The 18,198-nt window shown below is 41.0% G+C and overlaps 1 protein-coding gene across 2 annotated transcripts in view; it reads right to left on the reverse strand.

Moving 5' to 3' along the window:
• The window catches only part of CTNNBL1 (catenin beta like 1), a 163,603-nt gene that overhangs the window by 44,351 nt on the left and 101,054 nt on the right, over nucleotides 1-18,198 (reverse strand). For both annotated transcript variants that reach the window (XM_059897033.1, XM_059897032.1), the window contains exon 11: nucleotides 11,675-11,856. In XM_059897033.1, the coding sequence (XP_059753016.1) occupies nucleotides 11,675-11,856 (182 nt within the window). The remainder of the gene's footprint in view (nucleotides 1-11,674; nucleotides 11,857-18,198) is intronic.

Genomic DNA, 18,198 nt, shown 5'->3' on the forward strand with positions numbered 1-18,198 from the left:
ATTGGAGGATTGCAACTTTCAGTCCCAACCCCAGACCTGGGAGGGGAGAGGGGCTACAGATCGAATCAATCACTAATGGCCAATGATTTAATCAATCACGCCTATGTAATGAAGGCTCCATAAAAACCCCAAAAGGATGGGGTGTGGAGAGCTATCGAGGTGCTGGGAGACCGGCGTGCCTAGAGGGGAGGCACGGAGGTTCCGCGCCCTATCCCCATGCCTTGCCCTATTCATATCTTACATTTGGCTGTTCCTGAGTTATATCTTTTTATAATATACTGGTAAGTAAAATGTTTCTCTGAGTTCTGTGAGCTGCACAGAACCCAAGGAGCAGGTCTTGGAAACTTCTGGTTTATAACCAATTAATTGATCAGAAGTACTGATAACAACCTGGGCTTGCGAATGGTGTCCAAAAGGAGTGGGAGTGGGGCAGTTGTGGGACTGAGCCCTCAACCTGTGGAAAATGCTCCTATCTCCAGGTCTATAATGTCAGAGTTGTATTGAATTCTAAGACAGCCTGCTGGTGTTCGAGAACTATTTGTTGGTATGCGGAAACCACCCTCACCTTCACGTTGGAAACTGAGTCTCAGAACACCTAATTTAGTTACACAACTGGTATAAGCTGGGATTTGAACTCCAGTCTGCATGTTCTATAAGCTTTTCCCCCTACACTGCTATTAAGAACTATGCCAAGCTTACAGCTTAGAAAAACACATCTAACTTAATATAAAACATATAGAAAACACTTTATAACAAGATTCATTATTTCAAAAATTTAGGTTGATGTTATAAAAAATGTTCACATCCCAAATTACAAATATGCACCACCCCCAAATTCACATCCTACATAATACAAAAAAACTTGGTAATAGAGCTTTACTGCCCTGCCTTTCCAGTATTATAAATTTTCCTGTTTTATTTCTAGAAATAACTAAAGGTTGCTTTGGTGATGATTAAAAGTCATTGAACTCTGGTTTTCAGTTGTCTCTTTAAGAGACTAAAGCATAGGATCAAGAACATAGGCTTTAGGTTCTAGCAGACATTAATTTAAACTGCACGATTTGAGAAAGTGCTTAACTTCTTGGGGGCTGTTTCCTCAGTAATAAACCAGGCTAACGATACTCCACAAAGGGCTGATGTTAGGGATAATGACATCATGGATATACTGGAACACAGCAAATACTCAATAAATGTGAGACATCACCACAGCCATCATTGTCAACAGTAACCTCAGACTGGCATCATCAGGAAAATCAGCCTGCTAACGAGGCAAGCAAACACTGTTATTCCACGAGTTTGCCAGCCAGCAGGCATACTTAACAGAGACATGACTTATTAGTAATCAATACTTTTAAGAAAGTTGTAGGCATATTTTTAGTGATTATCAAAATGATACGCTTAATTTATTTTATGGTAACCCTGCAGCAAATATGGAACAAATTAACCATCATTTTCTTTCTACTTTGGAGCCAGAGACAAGGAAGAAAAGTGTTACAAGGAAAAAAATGTAAGGAATGTAGAAGAGACAAGGGAAAAACACTGAATGTAATACATACCACAACCATATTGTACATGTGCATAATCTTATAGTATATAAAAGCACTTCCCCATACACCATCTTACCCAATTCTCACACACTGTGAAATATTAGTATCTCCCTCTTTAAGGGTGGGGAAACTAGGTTCAGAGAGTAAATGACTTACCGAAGTCACAGAGCCTGGGTAGAAACACAAATCCAAACCTTCTGAACCCAGCCCAGGGCTCCTTTCTAATAGGCTACTTAAGGGATTTAAAGCTACTACTCGCAAACAGAGGTGCTCAGCTGCAGAAAATCACCCCATGATGGTTACAGCATCCCCAGGGTGACCTCCCTAGCTCAACACATAGATCCTTTAATAAACCTGAATCTTAAAGAGAAAAGAGCTGTTTCACTTTAACCTGTTACCTGAGAATAATTTGTTTGGGGATCCTTTGTTTGGTTACCAGAAAAGAATAGTCAACATCTTTTCAACCTCCTTCTTATGCTTATTATATTTCATCAGCATCTGGACACCCATAAGCAAAATCAATCTGACTATAAAAGCAAGCCAAAGACATTTTCTTACCATAAGAGAAACAAACAAGTAAGACTGCAACATGATTAAATACACAGAGCATTTCACCAGCAACCTGCAAGCTGCTGTGTATAAAAATCACATCCAGTATCACAAAAGTCCAGGAAGGTGGACATTAACAAATATCTCACACATGTAACTGTATTCTTTATGAGCAGTGAAATGTATACAGGTTTATTTTCAGTTTATCTCCTTCTACCTTATACCTACTGTTAGATGCCAACATGTCTAACACATTAAAATATTCACACATTTAAAAAAAAAATTTGAAAGGCATCTTCACTTCCCTTATACTATAACCAAGTGAACTCAGACGTATTAGCCTTCAGTCTGCACCTCCTTTCCTTACCATCCTGAAGTCCCAGCACATTAACAATACTTGGAAGAGCCAACATCACCATCCAAGCACAGCTTACCTTTCCCAACTACTATCACCTCTACAACCTAATCATTTAACCTGAAATCTATCCTGCCTTCTAAAAATATACAGTCCAGTTTCCTAATTGTATTAAAAGACTCACCCCTGTCAAATATGCCCAAGACACACTGAGTAAAAACAGCATATACACCATGGATCCATTTATACAAAATTATATGCACATATATCCAACCCCCACCCGTAACACAGATGTTTGAATGGATAGTGTCCACGATGTTTCTAGTCATTAACTCTGGGTGGTGAGATTGGGGGTGATTTTAACTTTCCCACCCTTCTTTTCCACAATGCTTGACTTTTCTACATTAGGTTAATTATTCATACTCAGAAAAAGCAATAAAGATATTTTTAACAACCCTTCCCCTAAGACCCACCATGTCAACAATCTTCTCCTGGCCCAGAGAGAAAGTAAAAAGTATGCTTTCCAAGGCTTATGCTCTGAGCATTCGGGCTAGTGCGTCTCAGCCCTAGCTGAGCAACAGGCTCTGGAGCTTTTAAAAAATACAGATGTTTGGCGTTCTGATGCTCAGACTTCCTGGAGGTGGGGCCCAGGCATGTGTATTCTGTCAAAGCTCTTCAAGTGATACTCATCAGTGAGGGTCGAAAACTATGGATTCATGTCTCATTCTCAAGGGGGCCAACAGAGGGAGAAAATAGGCCAGAGTGCTGAGTGAAGTGTTTAAAGGCAGGCAACTGCAAAGTAAGCAGATGGGAATGTTTAGGAACAGAAATTGAAGGCTGAAGCAGTGCTGAGCTTCAGGCCTGAGAGGCCACCGAGAAGAGAGGAGACTATCAGTGGACAGATACACCCTAAAGTCAGAAGCCAAGAAGAGATGAACAAAGTGTGGCAGGGCAAAATGTTTGGAATTGAGAGAGTTTATGCAGTACTGGGTGCAGGACTACTGATGACTTAAAAGAAATCAAATAGGAAAAGACACCAACCAGTTTAAATTAGGCCCACTACTACTAAGCAACACTGATTTATGATTAAAAGAAGAAGAATTAGAAGAGTACTGCAAATGATTTAATTTTCAGAAACCATGGAAAAATCTTAGCTTAAAATCCTAGTAAGGCCATGTACTAGCTGTGTCTTTGGAAAATGATAACTTCTTTATGCCTCAGTGTTCTCACCTGTAAAATGTAGGTAATAATCCATGGCTCACAGGGTTCTTGTGAGGATTAGGTGAAATGATATAATGAATGCTTTCAACTGATAGGTTTTTGCCTATCAGAGTACTCAACAAAAAAAGCTCCCAGTGGTAACATTAGGAAGCATATTATAGTAAAGATTACGTGTTGAATTTTAATAAACCAGGTTATTATAAACCAGGTTTAATAAACCAGTTAATTACTGTCTAGCCCCTAAGTTATTTCCTCATTTTGGCACCACCTAATGCTAAAGAAATAACCTAAAAAGGTTTGGCTATTTCTCGACTGCTGCTTCAACATTCCTGGTATTTGTTTTACTTCTATAAAGGAGATACACTGCACACTAAACTATTTCTATAAAACTTAATCAAGATTATAAATGAAAATTAACAGAGTTATATTGACAAAATAATAAATGTACCAGTGGAAAACTCTATATCCAAAATAAGAATTCAGCTAATGCTACCACTATAGAACTAAGTTTCTACCTGGCAAAATGAAAAACGCAAAAGAAAAACGGTGATAGATGTTTCTCCTACATCCTTTCCACCCAGGCCTTCAATATCAAAATTGAGTTTGTGCTAAATTAGCTGAAATAGTCAAAATAATTAAAATTAGTACTCTACCTATGACCTATAAAAATTTGGGGGAGTCCTTTTTTACTATAACACAATAAAATAACTGTAAGAACAGCAATACCTATTAACATTAATGAATGCTTACCATGTGCCAGGTACTGCCCTAAGCACTGTACATATATTAACTCAGTCAATCCTCACAACAGCTCCGCAGGGTCCTTCAAGGTCTGGCTTCTGCTTAACTAATCTAATCTTCTGCCCCATGCTCTTTTTACCAAGGGCCGGTGCCAGACTGGTCTCAGAGGGTACTCACGGCAAGCTTAATAAAACTACATATCCACCAGCATTATGCAGACTGGTGGAACCAGAAACTCTGAGAACATGTCCCAGAAGGCTACATTTTAAACGAATTTCCGGATGATTCTGAAGGGCAGCTAGTTTAAGGCTCACTGTAGTCTGTGCCTCCCACCTTTTATTTTATACACGCTGCTTTTTTCACTTGATATTCCTTCACGTGGCTAACTCAGACTTAAGGTTTGGCTCAAGAGCCACATTTCTAAGGTGGAGCTGTTTCTAACCTCCACCTGTTCTCTCACCACCTAGGTTAGATTAGGAGCCCCTGCTCCGTGCTCTCTTCTACCACTTCACCTTGTAATATAAATACAGGTTTCCATGTCTCCCTAGCTGCACCGTGAGCTTGTTCACCTTCCATCTACAGCACCAAGCCTGGCACAAAGAAGGGGCTAGTGGTTTGTTTAATGAAAGAATGAATGAAGCCTCACTGACCTACCTTTAGGGCTCTTATCCATAGAAACAGACCCTCGGCAAGAGCATCAAACCGAAATAGAAGGGTATAGGGCCTCATTCAAGACGTGATGAATTTTGACAGGACCAGCACAATCAGGATTGTAACTGAGGGTCCAGATTAGTAGGCCATCATGATAAACTGGCTGTCCCATCTCTTGGTAGCTCCTATTATGACCCAGCCTCTCCACATATGCAGTCCTGGTGCACAACTGGGCTTCATACCCACGAAAGCCAAGGATTTTTGCTCCCTACATGTAAACATGAAAACTGAGAGTGGTAAGGATGACTATTTTTGAAAGGAGGCTGACATGCAGCAACTATTTTACCATTTATTAAATGTCCACTTGCTAGAGACTATGTAGGATGCTCATGATCATTATTCTTCACACAACAATTTGAGAAAGGTTTTATCTGTCTTGTTGATTGAAGAGGAATTCAAGGTCCAGAAAGAATAACTTGTCTAAGGCCACCAGCTATTTTGGGGGTAGAGCTGGGATTTGAAGCCAGGTTTGTCTCCTACAAAGACAATCCTCCTCCCCCTACACTGTGCTGCTTCTGGATACCAACCAGAAGACCACTGGAGCCACCTTGGTGTTAGAAGAAGCTTTAGAAGCAAACCTAGGCTCAAATTCTGCTTTTGTCACTCACTTGCTAGAAGGTATTTGGTAATTAACAAACTCTTTGAGACTCATCTATAAAAAGACGATAGAAATGCCTAATTCATAAAGTATATACACCTGTAAAGCCCTCAGTATACTCGTAGATGCTCAATAAAATGTGAGTTGGCCACTAACCTCCTCCCACAAAAGAGAAGAGCAGTTTTCCAGGATGGTAAATACATCCTTTGTTTCACCGTCTTCCTCAGTGGCAAACAACTACGCTGTGCTCTACTTGGGAAAGGCCCGTGGGTTAATCCTTATATGACTGGAACCAGTTAGCAAACCAGATGTGTAACACTCAAAATCATCCCCTCAAGCCTGATGAGAGGAACCCTAAGTCCAAACACACTGCTTATTTCAGCATCCTTATATTTTGTCATCTGAGGTCAGGAATGAGACAAACAGCTGGAGGGAGAGAAAAGAAATTGATCCAGGAACTATTCAGTTATACTGTTTTCAGATAGTGACAAAAAACAACAGCCAGACATTTCCATCCTTGTTTAACATAAAGTCCCTGGTAGCAGATGGCTTAATGCTACTCTTAAAATTAAATACCATTTACTCTTCACTTGTTCATTATTCTGAGCACTACAACCAACTCTTTGGGATTCTTAAGCTTGGGGAATACAAAAGGAGGGGGCGAAATCTTTGAATTTCTGTTTACATGATGTGGAGAAGTGGGGACCTGGGGCTCCCTAGTACGTCCTCTATGGGAGAGGTTTTTGTCTTACATTCCACATAAGACTGGCATGTTTACGGTCTACCCCTATGAATGGCAGATCCAGGGAGAAAAAGGATTTTTTTCTGTGGGTGCTTCTAAAACTACCAATAAAGTAGAAGGAAGAGGAACACAAATGGGAAACCTCTCCGCATCCCAGCCACTAATATTAATGAAGCAGGCACTATGCTAATCATTTGATCTGTATTATTTCATTTAATCCTCGCATAGCAGCCTTATGAGATAGATTCCAATATTATCCCAAATTTACAATTGAGGAAATACAGGCTCAGGGAGGTTAAGCTACTTTTCCAAAGTCGTAGAGCTAGTAAATGGCAGGACCAAGACACCAACCCAAGTCTTGTCCCGTGCATGTGGGGAATATTAGAGTTAAGCATGGTGTGTTGATTTCTGCCTTGGGTGCCATTTACCAGGACAGGAAAAGCAGAAGAGACTTGGGTGATGAAGGAATGAGTAAGGTTTTGAATGAGCTGAATTTGAGTATCTGGTGCAGTTGTCTTCTGGTTAATTAGTTGTGCTGATTAGAGCTTGTGAGAGAGACAAGGCTGAAGAGTTGGGAATCAGTGGCAAAGAGATAGAGGTTAAAGCTACAGGTAGTAGATGAGATCAAAGAGAGTATGGGGAGTAAAAAAAAAAAAAAAAAGAACTGGGGGAAGACACCGCCAATCCAGACAAAAATGAATGCTTGAGGGACAGGCTGAGGCAAAGGATCTGGAGATTCGGGACACTGGGAAAGAGCAGCTCCCCCTGGGACAGGCATTCAGTTTTATTCCTGTCACATGTTAGGTCTGTTAAAATTTGAACATAGTAGGAGCCCCAGTAAAAGTTGGCCCCAAACGATGCCCTGTCATTACCACAGCCCACCATGGACACATTAAAAATATTTCTTTTTTGCCTATGTTGGCTAAACTCCCTTCTTTTCTGACTGCAGGAAAGGTTTTGCTATTTCCCTCTCCTAAGCCTGGTAGGTGGTGGGAGCTCTGGTCTGCAATTCCCCACTGCAGGAGTCCAAGAAGCACCAGGCAACTGTATGCCTCCTGACTTGAGGAGTCCACAAGAATCACCTACAATTCTCTGCAGATGACAGAAAAGTATTCTTTAAGCAGTGACCTGTTATCAACTGCTGTCATTGTTGATGAGGTAAAATGTGTGCATGTGTCTAGCACGCACACACACACGCAGCTACACACTGCTTGGTAGCTCACCCCCGTAAAGCTCATAATAGCCTCTAGGGGAACCATGTTGAAACAGTGCAATTAACTAGAACTGCTATAAACTCAGTAATTCACCTACCTAATGAAGCAATACAAGGAAAACTGGACCTAGTTTAATAAGAATTTTTAAAAGAGACAAGAAGTAAAGGTCAAATGCCATTTCTGGATCCCAGCTCTTTTCCTCCTCCCTCATACTCTGAAGCAGTTAATGCCAAGGAGACAATATATACTGTGCTATTCTTTATAAAACCAAGGAGGCAGCCAATCATGCTATTGCACCCAAGGGCAAATTTTTTCCTTCCAACCCACCCCCCAAGCTAAGTGCCTCCCCTGATCTATTTCAGAAGGTTTTATTATGCAAAACTGAATGGATTTCAAGTACGGTAATTCTTTTCCTTCTCCATCCCAACTCACAAAAGAAGAACTACATTACCCACAATTCTAGGTTATAAGGGTGGTTTCTGCTTCTTCCCTCCTCTCTAGAGTCAGCTTAATCTAGAGACTGTCCTCTCTCAAAGCTCTTTTGTTGGCTTTAGGAACACGTTGTTTTTATGCCGCCCCACTATTTAGCATATCATGACTCCTGACATTCCCGTCAAGAATGAGTTTGCCCATTCTCATGCAGCAATCATACAGCAATTAGACTGCAGGCCAATAAAACCCACACTCTCCCAATCCTCCCACACCCAAGGTGTAGGCAGTCTCTTTGCCTGGCTTCCCAGTGACCTCTTAGAAGAATGGGTATGTGTGACTAAGGTCAGGGTGGGCAGAAATGGAGACAGATTTAGTAGAGGAGAGAACTTACACTTCCTGAAGTGCCTACTCCATTCTAGCGTCTGTGCTAAGTTAATATCTGTCACCTCACCTCACCCTCACAACCACCCTATGTGGTAGATCTAGCATTTTACGTAAGGCTCAAGTAAGGCTCAGAGAGTTTAAGAATTAACCCAAGATCACGTGGTTGACAAGCAGTGGATCCTTCTGTACCACACCAGTCTATACTGCTACAATAGGAGTTTGGGGAAGATTCTAAGAGATGACAGGGGCTGAGACTGGACCAGGATGAACTTAACCCTGATATGTGACAAGCCCCTGAATCTGACAAGAAAGGGAAGCTTACAGGGCAGCCCTCCAGAGGTTCTGGACAGGCAAGCTGATTCCCAGCCCATAGTGCTTTATTAGGAGTTGCTGGATTACCAAAAGAAGCTTGTCATAGGGTGGCCTCACCTATAAGGAAGTTCCATCCATAACATGTCTCTTAAAGGCATAGCTCTAAAGGAGGGGGGAGGAGTTCTGCCATAATTTCTAAGCCCATGAGACAAAGAAAAGCTTAAGGCTAGGAACCCACTTGTTTTTGCTTCCAAACAAGCTGGTCACCCCAGGTGTATGACCAACAACTGTCAACTGTATTGACTCAACCTTGCAAGGTTCTGGGGAGAGCCCCAAATCCATGTCTGTCTTTAATGAGCAGTCTTTTAGGGAAGCAGTTATCCATTCATGCAGTCAATAAATATACACTGTGTATCCGCCACATGCCAAGCACGGGACTAGGTCCTGGGACGCAGAGGTGACAAGGCTATCGGTTCCATAATCTTCAGGGCTAGAAGTCAAAGTCCTGGGTCCAAGAGTCCACTTAATAGGAGGTTCTATTCAAGCCTAGGAGCTCATGTTATGTTTCCCTGAGAAAGTGACATCAAAACTAAGGACTTGAAGGATGACTATAAGGCAGGCAAGCAGACAGGTCAGAGAAAATTGTTACAGATGGAGGCAAGAGCATGGTAGAAACCTGGGGCTGGGCATGTCTGCAAATACTCCTGATGGTCTGAGCTACCGTGCTCTAGCTTACCACACAAACCTGGTCCACTTCCTTCAGAAAGGTCAGCACATGGAGAGCAACCCAGAAGACAGGACAAAGAAATCTTGCACAAGGTGCCCCTGCTTTGCCCTGCCTCCATTCTCACCCTACCATTCATGGCCAGGAGCAGGAGCAGTAGCAGGGGTGGGAGAAGGGCCAAGGCTGTGTTTTCTCCTTGGGGGTCACTCTTTGGGTGCCAGTGTATTCAGGATGCAGAGCTCATCCTCACCAGCCATTACAGTCCAAACATGCCTTCCAGGAGCTGTCTTCCCAATCCACTGCCCTCACTAATATAATGTTATCAAATTCCTAATGTGGGTACTCTAAAGCAAATGTACTGTTACCAGCACGCCACCAGGCACATTTTTCAGAAGGAAAACAGCTGCTCACTGAATCTGTCATTTCTCTTCTCAGCGCCACGCACACAGAGCAAGAGCCTGCTAAGGGCTGTTTTCCTTCACTTTCTTCAAGCATGCTCAAAATGTAGCAACAAGCCTCTCAATACAACCCAGCAGGTCAGCCACCCACAGTCCTCGAGGAGTTTCCTGGATTATAGGACAAAGCCTTGACAACTAGGGCCTGTGCCTCAGGATCTTAAGGTACAGATATCAGAGCTTCTAATTCACTAGTCTAGTTTCTGCATCTTACAGAGCAGGAAGGAAAATGCAGTTGAGAAAAGTTAAGCAAAGGGTCTAAAGTCACACAGCTATTTAGCTGTAGAACCACAGCTTCGTTCCTTTCTTAGCTGATTTCCTTATCTTAAAAAACAAGGATACCACCATCTACTTCATGGGTAAGGCCCAACTAAGATAGCATATAATGCAGCAGCACTAGGAATGTGGCAGGTTTTCAATGAATAGTGACTGTCTCCAAAATTTTATCTCCTCGATCTCCAATACCACCCATTCCCTCTCCCATGGCCTCATTTTGCTGAATTTCCATTGAGGAAAGAAAAAAGATCAGCAGTAGGCTTCACAGCTGGTGTTTGGTCAGTTTCCAGTTTGAGGTGAACTGAACTCTCTACATGTTCTCACATCTCTAGTCCATAGTTCTTCCCCTGCCAGACTTCTGCTGTCTCTGGAGAGCTGCTTTCATCAGAGAAGATATCACTGGAGGTGACCACTGAAGGCATCACCTTCACCTTTAGCCACTCCAAGTTGGTACAGACTAAGTCAAGTCAATTTGAGAAGTGATAGACAGGAACTCCCTAACTTTTACCTAGGAGGGTAAGGAATGCAAAAGATCCTGCAGAAACCTATGCCGTTCTACTAATCATGATGAAAAAAAATCAAACCATGGGACAGATGTTAACTTGTGACAAGACAACCAAATTAGCCAGCCAATCAGCCCAGGTCCTCGTCCTTCACACACACCACCTCCTCGTCCCCCTCTTAGCACCCTCCCCATACTTTAAAATAACCACCCAACCATGTAAATTCCCTGGTGCAAGTATCTGTTAGCCTCCAACAGAACAGTCAATGCTCATAAATCCAGGGCCTTCCAGATTGCACTGCGGCTATTTACTGGGGAGAGGGATGCAGCAGGCCACTAGACAACAGCAGGAAGAGACTGGCCTAGCAGTAACTACTCTGCTTACAGCACCGCAATTCATGGCATTTTGCTGGGAGTATGCACCATCAGGGAGGAGAAACATAAAAAGGGGAACCTGGGCTGTAAATAGTTTATTTCGGCAATTCCTGATGGTGGCTGAATCACACTTTAATACAGAAATACATGAAAGCACTACTCTGGCGGTGACATGTGTTGCCACCTCATTACTCTTTTCAAAAGGGTCTTCCATGAGAGAAACTCCTCGCTACAAATTATAGTGAAGAAAACAAAACCTTCACCCACAGACTTATTCACAGGTCAGAAGGGAATGGAACCACTAGGATTCAAACAAGCAGAGAACCAGTGCAACAAAGGCCATCAGTGATCAGGGGTCTCTCTCTGGGTTGCTTTTCCATGCATAGAAAATAAGCAGATAGAAAAGAAAAAGGTAGCACACTTCCGCCTAAGAGTCAACTCCTCAGCTGCACGACAGAGTTTTTCAAAGTAGCTCTCATTGCCCCCCATTTCTCCTACTGCATCTTCATTAGGCTGACTTCTCCAGTGAACCCTACCTTCATGCTCCTTCTCAGTGGTTCCCACTTTCTTGATCTTCCTGGGAGATTTCATAAAAAGGGGAAAGATGGTTCGTAAGCCAAGAATATCAACAAACTTATGGCAATTGTCTGTGCCCTCGGGTCCAATCATGGCATGGTCCAGCACTTTCAGGGCACTGCTCCGGGAGATCTTCTTTTCTCTGGGAACAAAAGAGGTTTTCATGAGTGTGTTCTAGTCTTAAAAAAAAAAAAGTGTATTTACTGCAATACTCATTACAATGGAAAAAAGAAAAATAAAAACAAAACAATTAAAATGTCCACCAGTAAAAAAATTATCACATTATAGTATATCTACATGGAATATTACACACTTGTTAACAATTAGAGTATGTGGTAGAATGAACAAGTTCTTATGGTCAGAATGATAAGCACAAAAGATAATATTCAAAATTCTGTATGAAGCATTATCTCAATTATGTAAAACATATGCATTAAAAGAGACTGGAAAGAAATAGATCAAGATACGAACATGTTCAAGGTGGTAGGATTATGGATCACCTATTCTTCCTTTTTCTTTCTTTTTAACAGCTTTATCAAGATATAATTCACATACCATACAACTTACCCATTTAAAATGTACAATTCAATGGATTTTAGAATATTCACAGATATGTGCCACCATCACCATAGTCAATTATAGAACATTTTCATCACCCTGACAAGAGATCCTCTACCCTTAAGCTCCCATCCCTCTACCCTCCCCATTCCATCCTAGCCCTAAACAATCACTGGTCTACTTTCTGTCTCTATGGATTTGCCTACTCTGGACTTTTCAATTTAAGTGGTATCATACAATACATAGTCTTTTGTGACTGACTTCTTTCACCTAGTATAATGTTTTCAAGGTTCATCTATGTTGTAGCATGTATCAGTAGTTCATTCTTTTCTATGCTTGAATAATAGTCCACTGTATGGAAATGTCACCATTTATCTATCCATTCATCCATCATGGACATTTGGGGTGTTTTTACCTTTTGGCTATTATGAATAATGCTGCTATAAACATTCATGCACATGTTTTTGTATGGATATATGTTTTCATTTCTCTTGGGTATTTGTATACCTAGGAGTGAAACTGCTAGGGAATATGGTACTCTATGTTTAAACCTGTTGAGGAACCATCAGACTTTTCCAAAGTGGGGCTACATCATTTAAAATTCCCATTAGCAGCATATAAGTGTTCTGATTTCTCCACATCTTTATCAACACTTATCATCTGACTTTTTGGTTCTAGCCACCCTAGTGGGTGTGAAATGGTATCTCACTCTAGTTTTAATTTGCATTTCCCTGATAACTAATGATGTCAAGCATCTTTTCATGTATTTATTGGCCATTTGTATATCCTCTTTGGAAAAATGTCTATTCAGATACTTTGCCCATTTTTTTTATTTTTTATTTTTTATTTATTTATGGCTGTGTTGGGTCTTCGTTTCTGTGCGAGGTCCTTCCCCAGTTGCGGCAAGTGGGGGCCACTCTTCATCGCGGTGCGCGGGCCTCTCACCATCGCGGCCTCTCTTGTTTCGGAGCACAGGCTCCAGACGCGCAGGCTCAGCAATTGTGGCTCACGGGCCCAGTTGCTCCGCGGCATGTAGGATCTTCCCAGACCAGGGCTCGAACCCGTGTCCCCTGCATCGGCAGGCAGACTCTCAACCACTGCGCCACCAGGGAAGCCCCTTGCCCATTTTTAAATTAGCTTAACTATCTTTATTATTGAGTTGTAAGAGTTCTTTATTCTGGATACAAGTCCCTTAACAGATAAATGATTTGTAAATACTTTCTTCCATTCTAGGCGATATCTTTTCACTTTCTTGACAGTGCCCTTTGAAGCACAAAACTTATTTTTTCTTCTGCTGTTTGCGCTTTTGGTGTCATAGCTAAGAAACCATTGCCAGGGAATTCCCTGGTGATCCAGTGGTTAGGACTTGGTGCTTTCACTGCGGTGGCCTGGGTTCAATCCCTGGTCCGGGAACTAAGATCCTAGAAGCCATGTTGTGTGGCCAAAAAAAAGGAAACCACTGCCAAACCCAGTGTCGTGAAGATTTACACCTATGTTTTCTTCTAAGAGTTTACTAGTTTTAGTTCTTACATTTGGATCTTTAATTTATTTTGAGTTAATTTTTGTATGTACTATTAAAGTGTTAATGATGACAAAGCATGCTATCCTGGATCAGAATAGCCAGCCAGGATTGGGTCCCAGTGAGTAGAGGAAAGGAGAGTAGATAAAAAGCTTGCTGACAGTGCCTTTGGTGCTAGACCATGCTGGTATACCTGAGACTGTTCCATTTTTAGCACTGAAAAGAAAGTAATACATCCTGGGAAACCCCTCAGTCCTGGGCAAACCGAGATAGTTGGCCATCCTACTTGGTGCCAACCTCAAAAGATCAAGGATGTATTGTGAATATTCCTACCTTTATTCCCCTTGCTATGGGGAATAAACAAATCAATCAAAACAATCCAAGATACTCACAAATGACATTCAACCCAACTACTGAGTTTAACAGAAAAAAAAAAAAAAAAGGCTTCTACTAAGCACTTGCCTCCATACAGCAGGCACTAACACTAGCTGCTAGGAATTATAAGCTCCCTGTCTTTAGCCAATTTAAGAACAGGTAAATAAAAATAATTTCAAAAGCCCAAAGCAATGGAAATTTAAGTCCAAGGAGGTGAGAGGTAGAGATAATTAACTTTATCAAGGAGAAATCTGTGAAGGTGTCAAATGAAAGGTGACATCTGAACTGAGTCTGAAATATGAGTGTTTGTCAGGCAGAGAAGGGAGAGCCATGACATTGGTGGCAGTGGTGGGTAAGCGACCCGGGCAAAGGTACAGGAGGCCTGTAAGAACAAGCCACTTGGGGGAACTGGAAGTAGCTCTGAATGACCAGGGGTTAAGAAGATGACTAAGGGGAGGTGGGCAGGAACAGGTCATGACAGGCCCTAGATGTGCTGCCAGGGAACCTGGGCTCCATGCTGTTGACATTGAGAAGCCATGAAATGTTCAAGAAAAGGAGGACTCTACACAGATAGACTTTAGAAAGCTTAACCTGGCAGTAGTGTGATGAAGGGACTGGAGCGACAGAGCTTGGGGTCAGGAAGCATATTTAAGAGAATATGACAAGAGTGTAAGTGAAAACGACAGAGTTCTGATCACTGCAGTGGTATGAGAAAGGCATATTTGTGAGACATGAAATCTTAAATATCTGGAGCAGGGTAAATAAATTTCTAAATTCAATAGGAAGGGTTTTTTTTGCACCAAGATGAAATTCTAAAAGGAGAGTAGACAAATAATATATTTGTTTTCACTGCAGCTGGACTTGAGCATCCTACTCTATAAACTTAAATTTACAAAGGTTATGGCTAGGGCAGATAACCATGTGAGCAGAAATTAGGAAACTGAAATACAATATCCTTACTGTTTAGTCACTCAGAAAAAGTCCTCTGGAAATGAATTACAGTCATGTAACAGGGCACCTTCCGTTACCATGCAGCATACATTCAAACCATTTCACATATAACAGAATTGTATGAAATGCTAAAGGTAAATGACGCTGGTTTCGCCGAGTGTCTTTTTTTCCCTGCCTAAGCAAATTCAGCAAACAAAAGATCTTAAAAGTAAAACCCTTCTTCAGGTAGGCAGTGTACGACACGTTTAAAGGCGGCAGTAATTGCATATTGATCAGGCAAGCTGCATGGAGGTGAACGCTAGAATACTCACTGGGCTCAAGTTCAGGCTTTTAGCAATCAATAGCTGTTTGGCCTTTCTTGGGTTGACTTTATTTGAAATATTTATTCTACTCGAGGACAAGCAGTTTATCTTAGTCTTGGCTGGGTTCATCGGGCTGTCGATCATGCCAGGACCAATGTGAACGCTGGCCTCTATAACATGGGTGGTTGTGAGAAATGACTGAGAGTCACCTACTGCTCCCTCTTCTGCCCAGGTGAGCCTTCTGATGAGAAGGAAAGGTGAGGAGTGGGAAGTTTCCGTTGTTGCTTTAATTAGCTTATTCTTCTTTATTATACAGAAATACTTTTGTAATGAACATGCATTCTGAGCATAATTTTTTTGTTCTTTCATCAAATATAATATTTATGAGGCATCTAATAGGTGCCAGTTATTAAGCTGAGGATGTAGAGAGAGGCACAGCTCATGCTTCTGAGGAGCTCAGTTCACAGGGGAGACAGATGTGCAGACAATGAAGAGCCAAGTACTACAATGGAGGTGTATACAAAGTAGAACATGAATGCAGGAAGGAGGGCTGACTATGAGTCAGGGAGGCTTCACAAAGCAGATGATGCCTGAACCAAGCTTCACTGGATGTCTTTCCCAGACAGGCAAAAAAGATAAGGGTATTTCAAGCAGAAGGAAACAACAGCACACGCAAAGGCATGAGTAAGCATGGAACATTCAGGGAAGTGGTGCATGGTACTGCTAGAATATAAAGAGCACGAGGGGCAGCAGCAAAAAATGAAGCCTGCTGATTTTGTGTACTAGAAAGATCACACTTGCCACAGTGGGTTGGACAGTATAGGGGGAGGAGAGGGGAAGAAGCAGAAGAAAGAGGGGAAATGCATTAGAGGTAGAGACACTGATAAGAAAGGCAAAGTAACAGACTATGAGTGAAAAGAGTTGAGTTAGATTGAACCCGAGGTGCCTGTGAGACGTGGCAGTGATGTCCAGCTTAGACTTATGGGTCTGAAGTCCAGGAATGAGATTAAAAATAGAAGGAAATGTATAAGAATAATTATATCTATGGTTAGTAATTGAACCTATGATGTGAAGATTACCCTGAGAGGGGGCAGAAAATATGCAGAAAAGAGGGATTAAACCTTGGGGAAAACTTATTTGAAGGACAAGTAAAAGAGGTAAAGTCTACTCCCTCCCCGGCCAAAAGAGACTGAGGAATTAAGGAGGGAAAAAAAGTGATAGGCATTCTTTAAAAGATACTGTGAACCATAAACTTATTCTGGTAAAAAATTTGGATAATGACATATGAGATCATTTTTGTTTGCTTTACAATGTACATGATTAAGTTCCTTTTAGCTCCCAAAATATAATATCACTATCCGGTTTCCAGGATTTCTATGAATTTGGCAGTAAGATCAATATGACTAAGTTCATAGCTGCTCTCAAACTACAGTGCCAAAGAACACTGGTGCTATGGCAATGCTAAGAGATATTCCACCACTAAAATAGAATAATGGTGGTCTTCTATATTGCTTGATACATTTTTTCAATTGCTATTCCCATCCATTTTTTATAAACTACTGGTACCAACCGTTACTTGACTGCCTATGCTAGAAAATGAAACAAATATGTAGAAAACAGAGGTAAGATTTTTGTTTCTAGCACTATGGTGAGCTAGATATGCAGAGAAACCTCGCACAGAATGGCTGAGCAGACAGTGAAGTAAGATAAATAATCAGTGACCAAAAAACCAAGACTCTAGAGAGCACAGGCTGGCAGGTTGGCAAATGTTATGTAAAGGGTCAGACAGAAAATATTTTAGGTTTCACGGGCCACGTATGGTCTCTGTGGCATCTTTGTGTTTGTGTGTGTGTTAAAATATTTATAACGCTTTTAAGGTATAAAAACCATTCTTAGGTTCTTAGCTTACTGGCCATAAAAAAACAGGTCTCAGCCAGATTTGGTCTACAGGTCTTTAGTTGCCAAACTCTAATAAAGAGGATCAACAAAGTCCAATCTGGTTCTTTAGAAAGACCAATAAAATTGACAAACCTCTAGCAAGAATGATCAAGAAAAAAAGAAAAGGCACAAAAAAGTAATAATGGTAATCAATAGAAAGGGAGAAAACTACAGATATAGCAGACATTAAGAACAACGGAACAAAGGAATAATTCTATGCCATAAACTTGGAAAACAGGTGAGATGGACAAATTCCTAGGAAAATATATTTTCCCCAACTCAAGAAAAACAAAAAAATCTGAATGGAGAGCTAGTTAAAAATCTCCTCCCAAAGAAAACTCAAGGTCCAGAAGGTATCACTATCAAGTTATACTAAGCATTCAAGAGCAAAATAGTTCCAATTTTACTTAAACTCATATAGAAAACAGAAAAATAAGGAACATTATTCAACTCATTTAATAAGGCTAAAACAAACAATTAACAACTTCTGACAGCAAAACTTTTCTGGGAGAGTAAAATTACAGGCCAAGCTCCTTCATACATACAGGTATAATATTCATAAATAATATACAGAATCCTAGAAAACATAAAAAAAGATGGGCTCATTCCAGGAATGCAAGGTTAGTTCAATATCAGAATATTCATTAATGCAATTTTCACTATATTAATATTAAAAGATCATCTCAATAAATGCAGGAAAAGCATTTGATAAAATTGATTGATCAATTATGTGAAATCCATGACAATTAGAGAAGTTTCCTTAATCTGATAAATGCTATCTCCAAAAAACTTAGAGCAAATATTATACTCAATGGCAAAATGCATTTCCTTTACCACCAGG

This window comes from Balaenoptera ricei, chromosome 15 (assembly GCF_028023285.1).
Source record: "Balaenoptera ricei isolate mBalRic1 chromosome 15, mBalRic1.hap2, whole genome shotgun sequence".
NCBI lineage: Eukaryota > Metazoa > Chordata > Mammalia > Artiodactyla > Balaenopteridae > Balaenoptera > Balaenoptera ricei.